Source organism: Tasmannia lanceolata, unplaced genomic scaffold (assembly GCF_043159265.1).
Source record: "Tasmannia lanceolata isolate RefF3 unplaced genomic scaffold, GAP_Taslan_0.1 ptg000037l, whole genome shotgun sequence".
In the NCBI taxonomy this organism is placed as follows: domain Eukaryota; kingdom Viridiplantae; phylum Streptophyta; class Magnoliopsida; order Canellales; family Winteraceae; genus Tasmannia; species Tasmannia lanceolata.
The window spans coordinates 62211278-62231819 of record NW_027518714.1 but is presented as its reverse complement, the minus strand read 5'-3'; the positions used below and the strand labels follow the sequence as shown (position 1 = coordinate 62231819).

Sequence of the window (20542 nt, the reverse complement as noted above, 5' to 3'; positions counted from 1 at the left end):
CATTTCTCTAAATAATTTATTTCTTCATAATATAAACATGGAACAAACTGTAGACATAAATAAATCCAGTATAGTAAATAAAGTCTGACAGAAAAAAAAAAGATTAAACTAAAATGATAACTAGGAATAGAAAAATGACTAAGCGATCCCTACCTTAACCCAAAAGACAATAAATACACAAGAAAAAGCTCAAAATTTACCACTATGACTAATACATCAAAAGAGGAAATCCTACGGTAATGAGCTAGGATGGGAAGATGTAAGGAATCTTAGGGGATGCTCTGCATCACTAACCCAGCATCAGAGATAACTGACGATTCCATGAAATTCATTTTGCTTGCATGATCTTCATCAATCACACGTGCTGGAGAAGATAGAAAAGGCTTAGATGGTATTTGTAGAAGCTCCAAACTTCCCTCTAGCATCTCCAACACTATGCCCATTGAAGGACGATCTACAGGCTTTGTCTGTATGCACCATAGCGCCACTATAATCAATTTTTTCGCTATTTCTTTTTCGTCCTCTGTAGCATTCTCTAGTCCCATATCATTTCCTTGACTAAGCTGGTCATATATCCATAATGGGAAGTAAATTTGGCATGAATTCTCTGCCAAATTCCTCCTCCTCCCTGCCATTTCCATTAGAAGCATCCCAAAACTGTAGACATTAGACTTGTAAGAGACACCCCCTATTTTTATAAAATAGTTTGGGGGCCATATATCCTATGGTTCCTCTTGCATCCGTGAGAGACAATGCTTTCTTCGGTTGGATAAAACTTGGCTAGTCCAAAATAAGAAACTTTTAGAATATAATTCTCATCAAGAAGGATGTTGTGAGGCTTGATATCAAAATGAAGAATTCTCATGTCACAACCTCGATGCAAATATTCGATCCCTCTTGCAATTCCTAATGCCATATCATATGTCTTCTCCCAACTAAAAGGGTTGATACTTCCTTGTTGAGGAAAAATGTATTTTTCCAAAGAGCCATTTGGCATGAAGTCATAAATAAGAGCCCTTTGAAAACCCTCTGAACAGAATCCAATGAGTCGAACCACATCGAGGTGATGAATCCTTCCTATTGTTGCAATCTCGCTGATAAAATCTTGCCCTTTCCCTTTCGACTTGGACAACAACTTTATCGCGACTAGACGGCGGCTTCGGAGCTTTCCTCGATAGACAGAGCCATAGCTTCCTTGGCCTAATTTCACCTTGAAGCCTTGGGTCATCTTCTTAATATCTGAATAGGAATATCTTGTTGGCGTCTGACATCTATGCTTGCTCAAGAACTTTTCAACTGTGGCATTAGGGGTGTCAATTTTGGCTCGGGCTAGGAAGCTCGCTCGGGCTCGGCTCGGTTAGGGCTCGGCTCGAGCTCGGCTCGAATCCTTAACGAGCCGAGCCGAGCCCGAGCCAGGCTAGGCTCGGCTCGGCTCGGCTCGTCAAGGCTCGTGTCATGTCATGTTCATCTGAAAAAACATATACTATACGTAATGATGGTATGATTGTACGTATGTAATGTCAACATCATATGAAAAAACGAACGGTTGTGAAAAATCGAAAACCGTAATTGTCATAACTTTGAAAAAAATTTGGTATTTTTTTATTAATTGTCATAAGTTAGCACATTTTATTCGTAATTTTTCATTTTAAACTTTATAAAATCAGCTGTTTACTTTTGTTTGTAATCATTACTTTTTTTTCTTTTATCACTAGAGGTGCGAAACTTTATAAAATCAGCTATTTTATTGTAATCATTACGTTTTTTTGAAATTTGCTTTTGCTAGTGAGATAGGCGAAACTTTATAACCGGCTCACGAGCGGCTCGCGAGCCTGGCCGAGCCTGGTTCGAGCCCGAGCCGAGCCCAAGCCAAGCCTTTGAGCTTAACGAGCCGAGCCGAGCCTGGCCAAGCTCGGCTCGGCTCGGCTCGTTTACACCCCTATGTGGCATCCATCCAAATATCTCTGATTCGTAACTTATATGCCAAGAAGATAGCCACACATAATACCCCAATTAATGTTCGTGCTGCCCAATGAACTTCACATAAAGAATCGCATGCATAATGTGCATTAGATTTTATAATTAAAGCACGATTTTAATTGTAATTTAGATTGTCAAGTGATTTTACCTATGATAACATACAACATATAGACGAACGCAACTAGAAAAGAGACAAGAAAACAATGTCAGCACCGTCAAATATATATGAAAAAGCTTCACACTTTCCAAATTAAAGAAAATTAAGAAAGAAAGAGAAGGCTTTTTAAAAGCTTTACCACGGATGACGCACGGCATAAACTGGACGAAACCTGCATGATTCAACAAGTAATTGATATAAGAATAAGAATGCAAGCACACTTGTTTCTTTACATTATACACATTAAACTATTGTTTTCTTATATTTTAGGATTTCCTATGGGCTCTTACAATTTGCAATGAGATGTATGAGCAAATAAACTATCCTAAATAATTGATCGAAATTTTTAATGAAATCATTCACAGCTTTATATTTAACATAATACGAGGCCTTTTCATTTTGCAAGACACTACTTTTCAAGCACTATGAATTTTATTCAATAATTCCAATAAATAATTCAGTCAAAACCCCAACTTTTAGTAATCTAGGTACATGATTATTCAATGATTTCGCACGCTTGGATTCTTGGGGTGGGAAAAAGTTCTCTTCCAAGGGGTTTTGAGGTAAACCCATATTTCCTACAAGATTTCACTGTTATTTCTCTTTTCTTGTTGTATTCCTCTTATCTTTTTGTGGTTTCTTATTCTTGGCCAGTTATAATTCACAGTTAGAAGGGGAAAGTTTATCTACCATGGTCTATCCATGTTTCTCCAACAAATTGGTATAAGAGCTTTTGGTTGGGTTTTTTTTCTATTTGTCTGGGGTTAAAGATGGAGGCAAGTACCACTTCAAGGATGATTAGCCTAAATGAAGGAAAGTGGTTAATCTAGAAAGCCAAGATGGAAGACCTACTATATTGAAGAGACCTCTATTTGTCGATTGAGAGGATAAAGAAGAAGCCAGAATCCCTAACCATTGATTATTGAAAGAAGTTGGATAGGAAAGCTGTAACTTGTATCCGACAATGGTTGGATAATGTTGTGTTCCACTATGTAACAACGGAAACTAGTGCAAATTCTTTGCGGAAGAAGTTGCATGATTTATATGAGAAAAAGACAGCTGGAAATAAAGCGTTCTTGATCAGAAAGCTTGTAAACTTGAAGTTTAGAAATAATGGGGTCAGTTGCATAGTGAAATACAAGGTGACAACCCAAGAAGGGGTGGCTAATTAAAAATTTTAGGCTTAATTAAGTGGATTATTAAAATTAATTTACTAATTAAGCACTAGTTAATCTAACCCTTGTTCAAATAATCAATATAGTGAAATCTAGGGTTTAGATGTTACTTTAAGCCTATATGCTCTAACCCTTGTTCAATAAACCATAAATGCAATTAAAGGGTAGAGATTACCAATCACCAAAGTGCAAAGAGAGGGAGAAGAGAAAGCATCCACAAGGCATGAGATTTATAGTCGTTCGGTCTATGACAAGACCTACTCCACTCTTCCAAGTTTTACCTCCTTGGGGCGCTCCACTAAAACAATGAGATTCTTCAATAAGGCGAATCTCCAAGCCGTACACCCAACTCCTCCGACTCCAAAGGGAACAAACCCTTTCTGCATAAAGCCTTGCGAGGGGACACACCATCTTACAATGTCTTCTCCCTTTTTAACGGGCCGAAGAGTAGACCCTCACAATGTCTTCACCTTTGTTACTGGGCCGAAGAGAAGAACCTCAAATATAATGAAGAAAATAAAAATAAAAACTCTTAATGCCTCTTAATAGGCGGATTACAACTTTGATAGCTCACAAACTCTCCGAAGATAGAATATGTAAGAAGCCTAATGGTTTAGCTTTTGATATAAAGGTTTTAGCTTGAGGAAATTGGGATTTGATATTTCTAAAATGTTCAAAAGCTTGTTTAGATATGTTTAGATGATTATATATAACCCATTTGGAAATATGACCGTTTGGGGTAAAACTGTAAAAAATTGGGTTGAAAAAGTCAACCTGCAAAAGCCCCAACGGCTCTTTTGCCCGACCGGCCCGGTCGACCGAGCTATGGCGGTCGCCCGCCCTTATCGGGCGCCCTTTTTTAATTTTAAATTTCTTATCGCCGTGGTCGACCGGCCCATGGCGGTCTTCCGGCGAGGGCTACCTGTCCGATTAAAATTTCAGTTCATAAACCTATCGCGGTCGCCCGACCCACGGCGGTCGCCCGTCCAAACCATACAAATTGTCTATGTTTCAAAACAGAAACATATGGTAAGATATGGTAAGATACCATGTTCTTCTCTGCCATGAAGCTATTAATTTGTCATGTTGCAGGAATGGTTTTTCTGTCAACAAAATGAGTCCAAGCCTGTTGAATAAGTAGGCGTTCAGATCTAGGGAAAAGAAAATGAGCTCGTTTCATGTTCAGCCCAGAAATCAGCCTTTCACAAGAGAGTGAAAGGCAAAGATTAATCTCACTGAAATCCATGCATTTTAATTTCGGCCTCTTACAAGAGAGGTGATTCACCTTCCTCATGGGCTGATTTACTTGCGCCCGGAGGTGAAATCCACTCTTCACAACAAACTTGAATGCTGATTTCTCGGTGACGCACTTTGTGGCCACAAGGGGAGACAGCCTCAATTGAAATTATGAAAAATAATATTTTCCAGAGAAAAAATATTCCATGAAAAAAATTCCAAGCTCTAGTAGGTTTTCAGCTTAATTTTTTATTTCTTTTGAAAAACAAATCATAGAAAATGAGTTTAATGACCAACACGGAAAAATTATTTCTCCATAGAAAAAATCTGAAATTCTATTTCCCTACATCCAACTTGCTATGAAATATAATTTCTCTTGAGACAGGAATTAAACAACCGATAGAACCAGTTAATATATCAGGACTTAAACTGAAATAAATTATTTGGGAAGTCATTTAAAACTGAAATACATAGGCATTTAGGCTTTTCTGGATGACGAGTCTAACACAGTGTTAGAAATTTTAGAGTGAAAAGTTACTACTTGAACATAACATTTGGAAGGAAGATTCAAAATTAAAATCTCCTCTTTGTTTTCAAAAGCTGGTGTGTGGAGTGGGTTTCAACTCCAATGCAAGAATGTTTAGTCCCACATTGGAACTTTCAAAAAAGTTTGACTTCCTTATAAGAGATAGAGTGGAGGAAAGGTTTGCGCATTTCAGGGGGGACGCTGGAATTTGTTTGGTGACCTGGTTCTACATGAACCCAAGTTCATATAAACACACACGATCACCCTCCGGACCAGTATGAGGATCGGGTTTGGGTAAATAAAAATGAACTTTTTTTGGTAAAAACTGTTTTAAATTTTTCCATTAATTCCAAAACAACTTTTTATTTTTTTCCAAAACATTTTTATAATTACACCTATTAATGCAAACCGTTTCATCTTCTCCAATAATTGCAAAAGTGACTATTGGGAGAGAAACATTTTGCCATCTTAATGGGCATTTTTTCCTCCCAACCGTCATATTTTCTCTCTATAAAAGAGAGAAGGCAACATTGTTTGACACAAAAGTTCTTAACACATGCATATGTAGGTGCCTATGGTTACCGCACGCATATGTAGGTGTATGTGTGTATGTGTGTAGTAGCACTATGGTTACATTTTTATCCCTACAATTGAGTTTGTTGTTTCGATCTTTTTTTAAAAAGAAAATGTAAAGTTAAAAATTAAGAATTTCTGTGTTTCTTCTTGGTTACATGAACAATTGATGGATTGGATTGCTTGAAATGAATGAAGACCATGTGTGTAATGATTCTAACTTTCTACTATTATTTTTTACAGGATCAAGTGATGAAAAGTACATAATAATAGGTAGAGCTCTCTGCCATGTTTAGAGATTAGATAAATGTACCTTAATTACTTAATGATCTTCAATCTTATTATATGTTCAGGTGTCAGCATAGGCATATTTGTTCTCTTATTAGCAACATTGATCAGCATTAAGGTCTACATCTGGTGGAAAAGAGATAGAAAGGATATAGAAAACCAACTCAAAGTTGAAAAGTTCTTGGAAGATTACAAATCAATGAAGCCCACAAGATATTCTTATGCTGATTTGAAAAAGATGACAGATCAAGTCAAGGAAAAGTTGGGTCAAGGAGGTTACGGCTCCGTGTTCAAAGGGAAGCTTCCCAGTGAAGTCACTGTTGCTGTAAAGCTCCTCCAAAACTCTGGTGATAATGGTGAAGATTTCATTAACGAAGTGGGTACCATTGGTAGAATTCATCATGTCAATGTGGTTCGCCTTCTAGGATTTTGTGTTGATAGATTCAGAAGAGCACTTTTATGAATTCATGCCGAATGAATCCCTAGAGAAATTCATCTTCTTAGCTGATGCTAAAGACCCAGTGCTTGGTTGGGAAAAGCTTCAAGATATTGCAGTTGGTGTTGCTAAAGGAATCGAATATCTACACCAGGGTTGTGAACAATGCATTCTCCATTTCGATATCAAGCCTCACAATTAAATGCGATTTTGAGTTAATTTTGAGTCCATTTATTGGTCCCCACTTGTGCCTTGTTTGCTTAATGGATCCGTTGATCCAGCCGAATGATCTTGAGATCACCTTGATCGGATGTCCTAGGCCCTTGATCCATCTAAGTCTTGGACAAGTCACATTTGGGGTTTGCCAACGAAAGCTAAACCACTGATTGTTATTGTCGAGTATCTTACACACAGGATGGTGCGTGAGACTATTTTTCAAAATTTATCTCTATAGATATGTAGGTTAGGAGCATCCAGTAATGGATGTGGCTGAAAAAATTAATGGTTTGGATCATCCTTTGATATGGGTCCCACTAGTTTTGAAAAATAGTTGACTTTTTTTTTTATAACTAAGTATAAGAGACTCTGCGCATAGAGAAAATGGGATTTGTCATTCTTACCGAGCTAATTTCTTGTATTTCCTCAAATTTTTTGGTAAATGAATTTTCCATTTTGATTAGTGTATATTTCATTGGATTAGCCCCGTATATTTCTTGTGTATGAGTTATCTTGTGTAATTACTATCTTGGTATTTGATTTTTTAATTCACATATAAACTAGGTTCTTAAATTTTAGTGGTTTTTCTTGGACATGCTCGTATTTATCCAAGTTGGAATTGCTGACACATATAAGAATGTGGTCATAAATCCCTTTTCGTCTTACTCGAGGATCTTTACATCCAAATCTTCCACTGTTTGGGAGGAAAAATAGGGGTAGAATTGTCTTTTTCTCTTGTAAAGGCAGCTGTATAAGCCCATTTCCCTCTTTTTCATGGGAGAACTGAGAGTTGTATTTTTGAACTCGAAAATTGGGCTTGATATTTCAAGCTTTTCTTCTTTCTTCCGCAAATTACTCATTGTTTGCAAGGACTTCTATAAACGATTCAGGAAATTATTGTTGTGTAGCATTACTTACCAATTTACAATTTGATGGAAGCTAGCTCAAGAGATTCCTTCTCAAATGGTTCTGTAAGTGAAACACTCCCATTACTTACCTTGAATTTCATTCCATATATTCTGTTCTATAATGCTTCTGAGAGGTAATCTCCTAGTTCATCTACATTGGATCTGTTTCTGAGGTCCAAAACAAGGAGAATTTCTAATATGTTTCTGTTCTGGCACATGCACGCCATCTGTTTGTGTTGCGAACATTTACTGGGCTATTTGATTTTATCCACCTGAGACTAGTTGGCATGCTAATTTTGATGATGGGAATTGAGTATTACTGTGATTCTATTATGCTCGTTTGATGGGGTTTGATTTAGTAAATAACTCTAGTGACAGTTGCTATGCAAATGTTCACATCTTCCTTAGGCTCATAAATCACCTGTCTAGTGTACTATTTTCCATTTACTGATTTGGAGCTCATAATTCCAGTGAGGAATCCTTCAATCTAAGGAACAAGTTTGACTTTCAAAGGTATTTTACAAAGGTATTAAGGCCTCGATCAGTCGCTCTTGGTGAAGATAAAAAGCCTCATTATTAAAGAGCTTATTCTCTTTTTTTAATTGAATACAAACACAGTTGACATGTTGGAGAGCTTCTTAAATTCGAAGTTGGGAATTAATTACATCATTTGTTCAGCATCATTCCCGTACTGCTGCAAGCCTGCAAGATACTTTCTCGGACAGATTAGAGTTTGAGTAAAAGCATAAAAAGGTCAGGGAAGGGCAGTCCATTAGAACCACATTTGCTTTCCTGGGGTTTACTACTTTGAGCAGACCCCCTCTTTGTGACTCACTTCCACCGATCATCTTGTGTCACAGGGCACCTTCCCCTGTATCACTATATCTTTTATAATGTGGTAGTGAAGCTACTCTTTCGTGGCCCTATAACCATATTTATAATGGTAAAGTCTATATAGTGGACTTAGTAATAGTTATGTATGGCAATTACTACTCACACATAGTGTAGTATTTTCCTGATTTTGTGAGGTAAAGTAATTTTATATAAAATACGTGTATTGTCTTCATTTTTCATGAGAGGGATTCTTTGGTCAAATTCCGTGAGATATATGTATATTTATTATCTTTAAAATATATAGGGGTATTTTATCATTTTCTATGAGTTGGGCGTATTTTATGGTTTTCTATACGATAGGGGTATTTTGGTTATTTCCTATGTCATAGGGATACTTTGGGCATTTCCCATGATATAGATGAATATTTATGTCACTTTCTGTGAGAAATGAGGGATGATTTGGGTCCTACAGGGGCGAGTATGTGAAATCAAGACAGTTGATCTTGATACACATAGTGTAGCATTTTCCTTCAATTTATGTATTTTATCTAATGCCTCCAGTGATGGTCCCTAGCAAATCCCTTTTATATACTAGAGGGACCAGCACGGTTTGGAAGTCAGAAGGTCTTAAAATCCTAATTTCTTTAGTAGTCCAAAAGTCTCACCAATGAATTGAAAAGGTCAAAAGTGGATTGGAGAAGTTCATCAGATCATCTAACCGATGCAATGTGAAAAATAAGGCAAAAAGATGATAAAGGAGAACATAGGTTCGAGCAGAAGAAAGATATAGAGGACTTAATTATAGTATAGTATTAGTTTGGTTCGTGGGCTGGGGTTGCAAATAAAATAAGCAACCATATAAAAAAGGATACCCACCTAGTAAGATGAAGATGCTGTATTTTTACTTGGGTAAGCCTAATACTACGATGGCAAAGACCGAGATTTTGCCATTTTGCCATATTCTAGAATATCGATCTCAAACCCTGATGATTGGATTGTTTTTCTTCTCTTTCTTGGTAATGGTATTCGTGGTCCTTGGACGAATTTCAAAGCGAAAACAGATGACAGCAGTTGGAAAGGGGACAACTATAGTAACCAGATATTGTTCTCTTATGCTTATGTTGGTGCTATTTTTCTCAGCTTTTACATGGCTACGAAGACCCTGAATTGGCTTTCAACTAATTATATGAAGACTTCATATGGAATTATATTAAAAACCAAAGGTCACATGAATTCCTCACATTGGATTGCAATCATGACGGGACCGTTTGGGCACGTGGATTTTAGAATCTTGGATTTCCTCAAAATTGTAGAGAAGAAAGATAACAGCCGTCGTTTTTTGATTTCTCGCCCTTCTTTCCGACAGCAAGAGAGCATTTTTTCCGATAGCAAGAGAGCAGGAGATGGTCCGAGGTTTCCAGGTCTTAGAAATATGAGTAGGGGTGCAACTTGGGTCGGGCTCAACCCGAACCACGGGTTCAACCCGATTTTGGCTCGGGTTGGGTTGGCATTTTCTCAGGTTGGGTTGGGAAAAGCAAACCTGATTTAAATTTGGGTTAGGTTAGGGTTGAGGCCTTAGCAACTCGACTCGAACCCGTCCTCCGTCCTCTAATTTTATCATTATTTTCTTAGGATTATGTTTTTCTTTCCTATATTTTTCTTTCTGGCCGTAGATGAACCTGGTCCCAACCCGACTCAACCCAAACCCAACCCGTCCCGATTTGGAGGCGGGTTGGGTTAGGGTTGACCATCCTCAACCTGAGGCTCGGGCTGGGTCGGGTTAGGGTTGAGGGAATGCTATCACGGGTTGGGTTGGGTTAGGGTTGTCCTCGACCCGACCCGACCCGACTTGCACTTGCACCCCTAAATCTGAGGATGGGGGAGAGATTTGGACAGCATAATCAGGAACCCTCTTTTACACTGTTTTCAAACTATAACCTGGATTCTTAAATCAGCGTATCCAAACGGCCCCTACATGTTGGCCAATTGCATTACATGAAACAAACTTAGTGAAGACACTAAAAATAGGGAGATGATAAATTCGATAGAGGATTATTCGCACCTCTTTAACTTGAATTGACGCATAAAGGCGTCAAAAAAGGATAGGGGTATTTTGGTTATTTCCTATGAGATAGGGATACTTTGGACATTTCCCATGATATAGATGAATATTTTTGTCACTTTCTGTGAGAAATGAGGGATGATTTGGTTCCAAGAAAGATTTATTTAATTAGTAAGGGGAGTCGGATCATGACTCTATGTTAAAATACCTTACGCCTAAATTGGTCGTAAAAACGAATTTAGGTTTTTACCTTAAGCCTAAATTGCTCATGCTAATGTCACAAAATTTTATTGGCATATATCCTTAAAATTTTGATTATTATAAAGGACTAGAAAGTTAATGCGTCGGGGAGGAGGAAATTTGTGGGTAGGAAAGAATCGAAGAATAGGAGTGACCTCTTCTGGTTAGCGAGCGGGAAATGAGACTATCTTAGTCGAAGGAATATGATGAGTTCACTAGTTGGGAAGAAACTGTGGAGATGGTGATTTAAATCCCTGTGGTTCAAGGAAGGGATTGGAACACAGACTTCTTCCACAGGATGGCCAATGCTAAACATAGGGTTAATTTTATGGTGCGCTTAGAGTTAATGAGAGATTGGTGAGAGATACGAAGGATCGAGGTTGATGATGTTGTAAATTTTGAGGGTACTGTTGTTGATAAAAACAGAAACTTGTTGCTTCAAGGCGTGATATCACTTTCCTTAAGACAAGATTCGCCCCCACTAGTAGTGTGCAAAGGGGATCCGCGAATTGCCTCCAAGATACAATGAAGCCTAGTAGGGAAGCCCTACTAATGTTTGATGATGCGTAGCACTAGCGGAATCAAACCCGAAATGCCCTTCCGAAATTTCAAGCCTTAGAGAAATTTCTAGATAATGTTTCTGCAGAAAAACAGTATCTAGAACAGTAAACAAAAGAAAAACAGTATATAGAAATACTTGGGGATTTTGTAGGAGTGCAGAAGAGAGTGTAAAGTCTGTCAGAATTGCCAATTCGTTTTTCTATATGAAATGACTGAATTCTGCACATTTTGTAGACCACCTGGTGTCTTTTCAGTGTGAAAAACACCTCTACAGGGCACCTTTCCAGAATGTTTGAAATCTGACCGTTAGATCGCACCCATTGATATTGAACGGTCCTGATCGATTCTAGAGGTGACTGTTGGTTTGAGTAAAACCTCTCTCCAACTCAGTCATCGTTAGATCAACCATCTATGGTGTGGATCGCACCGCGCCTAAAAAAGCGCCAATAAAGAGCCACTATGCGCCCTTTATGAGCTCATATTTGATGCATTTTCGGTAATTAAGTGTCAAATGGATTGAAAGTCAATTCGGGGAGGAGGAAAAAAGGAAGTTATCTTTGAGATGGAGATGTATAAGGCATCAAGACTCGATGGATTTTCACTTTCCTGCTCTCAAGATAAGTGGGATATTATTAAAAATGACAGAGTATGTTCAAAGATTTCATTAAGAATCGGCAGACAAGAGTGCAGCGCTACCTTCATTACGTTCAATACTAAAAAAATAGGGGGCTAAGGAGATAAAATATATTTGTTTATTAGCTTGGGAGGGAGTCTATAAAATCCTCAAACCTTGAGTCCAATCTAATTAGTCTTTTCTAATAGTTAGATTATATAAAACCTTGAACTAATTTAAACCTCTATTATAGATTAATATGTGTTATTAGGAGTGACCATATAAATGACTATAAACTATATCTACACCATTAACCTCAGTTCTATTTCTAAATACCCGTCTAGGATAGAGTATCTGAATAGGTTGATTTTAGCAAGTAGAAGGAAAACATCCAATAGTACTAGGCTCCATAGATTTGGATTATGCATTATTGAAAGACGAGCTTACTAAACCCATAGTTGAAATCTTGCTAGACTCATGTGCTAGTACCACATGAGTCTCATGATCATGAAAAACTTCATCTCTATCACCATCCGAGGTGTCCATGTAGCCATGCTGTCATTTACCATAATACATATAGCAGTTCACATGCCAATTATTATCCCTGTATATTACATGTTTTTTTTTATAGGTAAGCTGGGATTGAACTTCCAACTTTAAGGTTGAAAGCCAAAGCCTCAACCAGTTGAGCTGGAGGCTCAACCCCATTGTATATTATATGTTCTCATTATAACAATCACTAATTAGTCTACTATCACAGATAAGAGATTTGATTCTGTGTGATTTTGTGAAACTAACTCAATTTCAGAAATAGTTGATGATCCCATGGTATCCATTTGTGTTGCATCATCTTCATTAGTCGCCCGTGTTGGAGAAGATAGGGAAGGCTTGGGTGGTATTTGTAGAAGCTCCATACTTCCCTCTAGCATCTCTAACACTTTGCCCATTGAAGGACGATTTGCAGGCTTCATTTGTATGCACCATAACGCCACTATAATCAACTTTTTTGCTACTTCCTTTTCATCATCACAAGCATTCCCTAATTCCATATCATTTCCTTGATTAACCTGGTCATAAATCCACAAGGGAAAGAAAATTTGGCTCGAATTCTCTGCCTTAGCGTTAAAATTGCTCCTCCTCCCTGCCATCTCCATTAGAAGCATCCCAAAACTGTAGACATCAGACTTGTAAGAGACACCCCCGAGATTTTGCAAAAATAGTTCAGGGGCAATATATCCGGGGGTTCCTCTTACGGCCGTGACGGACACAATGCTTTTTTCCGTGGGATAAAACTTAGCTAGTCCAAAATCAGAAACTTTTGGGATAAGATTCTCGTCAAGAAGGATGTTGTGAGGCTTGATATCGAAATGTAGAATTCTCATGTCACAACCTCGATGCAGATATTCGATCCCTCGTGCAATTCCTAATGCGATCTTGTACGTTTTTTCCCAACTCAAATGGCCAATGCTTTCTTGTTGAGGAAAAATGTATTTTTCCAAAGACCCATTAGGCATGTAGTCATAAATAAGAGCCCTTTTTGAACCCTCTGAGCAGAATCCGATAAGTTGAACCACATTAACATGATGAATCCTTCCTATGGTAGCAATTTCATTGATGAAATCTTGCCCATTAGCTTTAGAATTGGCCAACAACTTTACGGCGACCGGACGACGGCTTCGGAGTTTTCCTTTAAAGACGGTGCCAAAGCCTCCCTTCCCTAATTTTTCTTTGAAACCATGGGTCATCTTCTTAATATCTGAGTAAGAGTATCTTGTTGGCGTCCGATTTCTGTGCTTAGTTAAGAACTCTTCAACTGTGGCATCCATCCAAATATGTCTGATTCGTAACTTATATGCCAAGAAGATAGCCAGGCAGAGTACACCTATAAATGTTCTTGCTAGCAAAACAACTTCACATAGAGAACCACATGCATACTATGCATTAGATTTGGTAATAAAAGCACTTTTAATCTCATCATGTCAAATAAAAAAATCACTATTTTAATTGAAATTTAAATTGTATAGTAAGATCACTTATATCATCGCATGCCAACAACAGAAAAAATAGGTGCGGACATTAAATCTACAGGTGTCGATAGAACATTTACAGGCATGGATAACTAGAAAGTGGATAACTAGAAAAAGAAACAAACTCAGCACCATTTTAAGGGCAGTGATATCCCCCCCTGATGGATATCCTCCCCCCACCCTTCTCCTAACAGATATCGTTAGGATATATGAAGGGGTGGAGCCGTGGAGGTGCAACCGTTAACTCCAAAAGCATTACAAGTTAACGATTTCTGTGTATGTGTGGGTGTGTGTGGTGGGGGTTGGGGTATCATTGCCCTATTTTAAAGGAAATTTAAATTGTCAAGTAAGATCACTTACATATCTTACACTGCCAGATACCTAAAAAGATACCTGAAAAAAGAGACGAGAAAACAAAGTCATCCGGGTTGACTATAGATGATAAAGCTTCACACTTTCCATAGAAAATTACGAAAGAAGGGAAGGCCTTTTGAAAGCTTTACCAGCAATGAGAAACAGCATAGATTGGAAGAAACCTGCATATATCCAACACGTAATTAATATAAGAATAAGAATCCAAAACACCAAACTCTAAGCTAAGGATTCCACATTTATCGTTGCTTAGATACTAACAAGGTATGATACTTCGACCATTCCACCCTTTGTAGATTTTAGGATTTTCTACTGGCTCTTACAATCCTGGTTGAGCTGTACGACTTGAAAAGTTCATAGTCACTGGTTGAGCTCTTACAATCCTTTTGTACTAGATTTTAGGATTCTAAATCATAGTCACTGGAAAAGTTCATGAAAAACTTCACCAAGAACTTATAGATTGTATATCGACAATATGTTAGCAACTGACATAAAATTGAGATATATTTAACATAGTAATATATCTAAAATTTAAAAAAAAATATTAGTAAATTAAAATCTTACTTGAAATTGGCCATAAAACACCAAAAGAAAATTCATATTGTCTTATTGAAGCAAGTGAACTAATAGGAATGAACCAAAAGTAGAAGTTTTACTAGAGATAGAACAATACTATAAATAATCTTATAATCCAATAATTTCTCTATCTGAGTTTTTATATGGTGCCCGACCGTCAACTACCGTCAAAACGGTACCACCCTTGATATTTGATCGAACAGCAGCGCACTTTTTAAGCCGCTGCTGTTGATCAAATATCAAGGGTGGTACTGTACCACCTTGACGGGACTTCACGGTTGGCCACCATATAATTTCTCTATCTTTACAAGCAAATGCTAGAGAAAAGTAAAATGAAAGTATATTTGATCAAATCATGATCAACACATCGTATAACCCAAAATACAAAAGCAAAGACTTGTAACTATTTATTAACCTCGTAAAAAGTTTATCAAAATCTCATCTATAGACCATAAAATCTTTTTTTTTTTTTTTGAATATTTAGACCATAACATCTTAAAACCCTCATTTAATCCTAATTATTTTTTTTTTGAAAAGGGCAACAGATTATATATATATATATATATGTAAAAACAGAACCGAGGTGGTCCTGAAGGAACAAAGATAATACAAAGATAATCCTAATTATTTATTGGATCAATTTTTATCTTTATATCAACCTAAAGAAAGACTAAATTTTACTCGAGAGCAACAGAGCTAGAAAAATAGATACCCATCAAAAAAAAAAAACAGAGAAAAATAGAAAGTGTTAAAATATTATTGTCCTAAAATGCACACTCACATTTTCATTACATAGGGCCTACTTAACCCTGCTTAAACTTTATCCAGATTTTAAATAAAATTAACTAGAAATATACAAAAATTATTTTAGCTATCCTAAAAAATCAATTCACATTTTTACTGCATAGTGCCCATCAAATTTATTAAAACATTACCTAAATTTTAAATAATAATATCTACAAATCTAGGTAAATTAATACCCTTTCCTTGTTTTGTTTCCTTTGGCACATGACTATCTCGGTCGTTGACCATTTTGAACAATTATTATAACTATGTTGAACAATTTTCATGACATAATTGTTGGTGCTCCCATCAATCAATAAACATACCAATTGTTAATGTCACTCTATCAATTAATTATACATGAAGTGATGAATAAGTACAAAATGAAACTTCTTGAATAAGTACAACTGACATAAAATGTCAAGAAAAAAGATGTATGCTTCCTAAGTACAAAATGAATATCTCTCACACAATACATACATACACATACTCTTTCTCTCTCTAATGTAGGACAGAGAAGAGATTTCAGGTGAATCTGAAAGGGAGAAGTGGTGTGATCATTGTTTAGATTTCAGGTGAATCTGCAAAGGGAGAATTGGTGTGATCATTGTTTGGAAGTGGGGTTATGGATGATGTGTCCTTGTTAGTGGGTAGCAGTTAGACTTGGAAAGCATCACCCTTCTGCTTTCAACAGTTAGAAGTGACTTAAAGTAGTTTTCAAGCTGCTTGAAGGAACTACTTTGTTTTGGCTGAAACTTCTTGAGAAGTTTGGAAGGAACTGATTCTCCTCAAATTGAACCAACGTCATTATTCTCTTCTTCAACATTACGTACACCATAGGTGCTAAAGCGAGAGGACGTTTTTATATGATGTTGGGACGTATAGATATGTTGTGCCGCAAAACTCATTTCCACAACAGAGATAGAGTTAAGATCGATTGCAAAAATGCAATAATATTGGGGTTATTACGGAAAATGTTGGTGCTTTTTTCAGGAGTTAATCGCACCCCCACCATAGCTCCGTCCCAGCCGGTATATATTTTTCCTTCTTTACCGGTAAAAATCGCTTGATGGCGGTTGAAAATGAGAGTGAGTTTCCATTTTTGCTCACCCCACTTTCCTCTTCTTTCTCTCCGTTTTGCACTAATCAAATTTCCAACATGAACAAATATAGTAATTATAGAACATGTTATATTAAGCGGTTAAAGGCCTTAAATAAGATTTGAGTACTCACATCGAGGGGATGATCGCCATTTGCACCTTGTGTAATCGGAAGTGTCAAAAGAGAGCTCAAAACCCATGGGCAACAGATTTTGAATTTGAGTAAAATTAGATATGTCAACTTCCCCAACTGCTGTCATATCAATAGCGGTCTTTGCTACCGACTTGCAGGATTCGTTGAGGTCAGAGATTGACATGTTGTTACCGATGATGAAATACAAATAGTCAGGAGAAGAGCAAGGAGTGGTAGCTTTATACTCGGAATTGTTGATTGGAACTGAACATTTCACGAATACAATAGTGTATGCCCAGTGATTAGAAAGTGTATATGGCCACTCATCGAAATCCGAATATAGCCCAGGCGAATAGTACTGAGGGAGAGAAGAACAATTGCCTTTTTGTAGATCGGAATCGACCAATCGGATGACCTGTTTCTCGTACGAAATTTCTTCGACGTAATATTTTCCGGACCTTAAATTCATAACGGTTCGATTGTCAACACAAGCTAGCTGGTAAACTAGCTGGTCATAGACCTGAAAATCGTCGCCGCAGGCCTTCGGGTCGGTGGTTAAGCGAAATGGGTAGGTGATGTTTTGGAGAGTTCCACAGGAAGAATGGCAATCATGTTTCCTACCCCAAGCGTTGCAGCCACCTAGAAAAAAGAAGAGGGAAAGAAGAGAGGCTAAAACTGCGACCGAAGGGGATCTGCTCCTCTTCATGACACGGGAGAGAGAGATGAGGACGAAGAAAGAAAAGAGGGTGTGATTTTTTATGTACAAAAAAGAATTCTTGAAAAGAGACTTTTAATATTCTCTGCATCACACATTTCCACCCAGTAACAAGTGGCTATGGAAAAACTAACACGGTCTTGAAGAAAAACTACCGAGAAAGATGGGAACCATAACCAGGGCCCCATTGCAACAGTAAAAGATGCCTACAGTAAAAGATTTCGTTTGGCTAGTAATTAAAGACAAACCCTCCTATCGTGAGACATGTGCAAGAAGACAAGAAGAAGAAAAGAAAGTGAGCTGGATTCCAAATCATCCATCGGTTTCACTTTCATCTTTTTAGGGTTTTTAAATATTGGAGAATTTTAGTGGGTTTCAATTTATCTTAAAATAAAGGTTAATAGTTGTAAATATATTTTAGATTTGGAATTTTGTAAGTCATTTTTTATATCTAAATTTTGGATTTTTGGAATTCCAAACAAAATCCTGTTGTGTGAGTGTTTTCCAAACATAATTGTTTCATGTTGATTTTATTAGGGCCATTGATGATTTTATTGTTTTTAGATAATGGAGGATTTTAGTGGGTTTCAATTGATCTTAAAATAGAGGTTAATATTTCTAAATATAATTTTGATTTGGAATTTTAGATCTAAATTCATGATTTTTGGGATATGAGGTTTAGATCTATGTTTTAGGTTTTATGACTTTTTAGAATTTTTTGGCATGTTGGGAGTTGCCTTGTTTCCCACGGGGTGTGATTTCGTCTGTACAGACTAAGGCTCTGTTCACTTGTTTTCTAGAGAAAGGAAAAGAAAAGGTTTCCCGGGAATCTAACGTGGCATTAGAAAAAGAAATCTAGGGAAACTGTGTGGGAAAAGGTTTCCCGCGCCTGTTCACGTGCGCAGGAACTGTGCAGGAAAAGGTTTCCCGAGAAACTGCTTGCCCACCTTTTTTCACTAGTTTTCCCGGGAAAGCAAATCCGTCCAAAATAGTGGGATTTGGTTTCCCACACTTGTGAGAAAAGAGACATTTCCACATCATTTTTGGCAATTTCCATGTCATTATTTGACATTTTCCACCTAGGCTTGTTACTTTCCTAGGAAAGCAAGTGAACACCAGAATTCTGTCTTGTCAAGGAAAAAAGAAGTTGTTTTCCAGGGATTTGCTTTTCCAGGAACGCAAGTCAACAGAGCCTAAAAGACTGACTTTTATGTACTCTGCATTATATTTTCCACATGCTAACAAGACAAGTCGTGTCTATTTGATGAGAAAGTACCGAGAAAGGTTAAAGGATGGACATGGGAATCACATGTTAAATAGGTTTTCTTGTTTATGTGGGAAAACCAAAATAGGAAAGAGCAGCTTTCTTGTGGAATTTTTTTATGCCAGAATTATTTTGGTTCTTGGGACTTTTGTGGAACAAAAAACTTCCTGGGAGATTGGTGGGAAAAAAAAAACTCACTGGAAGTATCCCGGTAAAATAAAAATCCCATGTTTGGTTGACCGGACTATGATGGGAAAAAAAAATCCCGGTAAAATAAAAATCCCATGTTTGTTTGGTTGCTTGAACTGTTGGGAAGAAAAAAGTTCTTCTTTTGGTTGTTTTGGTTCCTCGGATTTCGTGCGGGATTATTTTGGTTCCTGGGATTATTTTTTTTCCAGCTTTGGGATTCGTGCGGGGTTATTTTGGTTCGTGGGATTCTTTTTTGCCCACTATATAACTAGCAACCAAACGTGGGTTTCCTGCGGAAATTCCACAAAAGTCCCAAGAACCAAAAAAATTCTGGCATCCAAATGGAGCCCGCCATTTCCAAGTTGTGAGAGAGGTTTGAGAGGGCCCGATTGAGATGAGTGTAAGAAGTGGCTAAAATCAGAACAAGTCATCCTATTTTGAGAAGAGTTTTTTCTTTCCTGATTTTTAGCCACTTCTCATTACTTATACACTAATTTCCTATTTTTTAGCCGATTCCCCTCATCTCAACTTAGAGATACTAATTTATCATTAAAAGAAATTAATAGTAGCCAAACATAACCTTTGAAAACCAATGTGGTGAAAAGTCTTCAAAACCTAACGACTAAGTGGGTGGCTAAGGGGGGATTCCTTTTGGAAACCTGCTACGTAGAGGTAAACCTGCTGCGTATAGGGATCAATGTAATAGAGGGTGAATTTATGAGCGCACTTTATTAAAGCTTGAAAAAGTCCAACTGCGTCGACCACTCAACCTCATCCGAAGTAGGGTGTAAACGGATCGAATTCGGAGCGGATATGGCTATATCCGAATTCGATTACAGTATACACTATCCGAATTCGGATTCGGATTCGGATTCGACGGATATTTAATATCTATTACCGAATTCGTATCCGTCGGATATTGTTCGAATTCGGATATTATCCGTATCCGTTTATCCGGTAAATTCGAACATTTTATTGCAGCACTTTATCTTTTTTCTCCTACTTACTCGAATGAATTTTCCAAACCCTAAAACTAGACCTCTACATTCTCTTCACAAAATTAACTCTCAAACCCTAAAATATATGAGATCCTCTTCTTCCTTTTAAAACAAAGGCAGAGAGAGAGAGGGAGGCGATGGGGATGGATGATAGTATTGGTTGGTCTTTGGGTTTTTTCTTTTTTTTTTATATGATGGAATGGGTTTGGGTTATTTTGATGGAATGAGTTTGGGCTATTTTTATTTTTATTTTATTTTTTCTAAAAAGCATATTCACTTTTCTTATAGAAACAAAAGATAGTGTGTCATTACTTAAAAATAAATATTAATGATATTATTAATAATAAAGAAAAATGATTTGCGGATTCGGATGTTAAACGGATCGGATATACCATTTACCAGATTCGCATCCGCTAAGAGCCGGATATCTCATAAACGGATTCGGATAATATCCGCTTGAAACAGATTCGGATAATATTCGCTTTAAACGGATTCGGATGCGGACAGTAATCAAATTTCCAAATATCCATTTACACCCCTAATCCAAAGCTATCACAAAGTTTCATTGTTAGATTTTGTA

General features: G+C 37.3%; 3 protein-coding genes and 1 pseudogene across 5 annotated transcripts in view; 2 read left to right on the top strand and 2 right to left on the bottom strand.

The window, feature by feature from the left end:
- LOC143860024 (uncharacterized) overlaps nucleotides 1–3893 on the top strand; it is a 44249-nt gene extending 40356 nt beyond the window's left edge. The window contains exons 3-4 of one of the 2 annotated variants that reach the window (XR_013239540.1): nucleotides 2618–2700; nucleotides 2792–3893. The gene's annotated coding sequence lies outside the window, so the exon portion shown is untranslated. Of the gene's footprint in view, nucleotides 1–2617 lie in introns of both variants that reach the window. The other variant, XM_077370530.1, reaches the window with a different exon arrangement.
- On the bottom strand, nucleotides 65–1299 carry LOC143860023 (rust resistance kinase Lr10 pseudogene; annotated as a pseudogene).
- On the top strand, nucleotides 2908–6573 carry LOC143861664 (rust resistance kinase Lr10-like). The gene is made up of 4 exons (XM_077372550.1): nucleotides 2908–2913; nucleotides 5891–5906; nucleotides 6001–6291; nucleotides 6377–6573. The coding sequence occupies exons 1-4, from the start codon at nucleotides 2908–2910 to the stop codon at nucleotides 6571–6573; spliced, it is 510 nt and encodes a 169-aa protein (XP_077228665.1).
- A 5754-nt stretch (nucleotides 6574–12327) lies between these two features.
- On the bottom strand, nucleotides 12328–17624 carry LOC143860012 (rust resistance kinase Lr10-like). 2 transcript variants are annotated; one of them, XM_077370520.1, is made up of 4 exons: nucleotides 16797–17624; nucleotides 14336–14368; nucleotides 14193–14225; nucleotides 12328–13714 (listed from the first exon to the last, which is right to left on the bottom strand). In XM_077370520.1, the coding sequence occupies exons 1-4, from the start codon at nucleotides 17500–17502 to the stop codon at nucleotides 12549–12551; spliced, it is 1938 nt and encodes a 645-aa protein (XP_077226635.1). In that variant the 5' UTR covers nucleotides 17503–17624; the 3' UTR covers nucleotides 12328–12548. The 2 variants fall into 2 exon arrangements, with proteins under 2 accessions (XP_077226635.1, XP_077226636.1); XM_077370521.1 differs by lacking the exons at nucleotides 14193–14225; nucleotides 14336–14368.
- Nucleotides 17625–20542: the final 2918 nt, after the last annotated feature.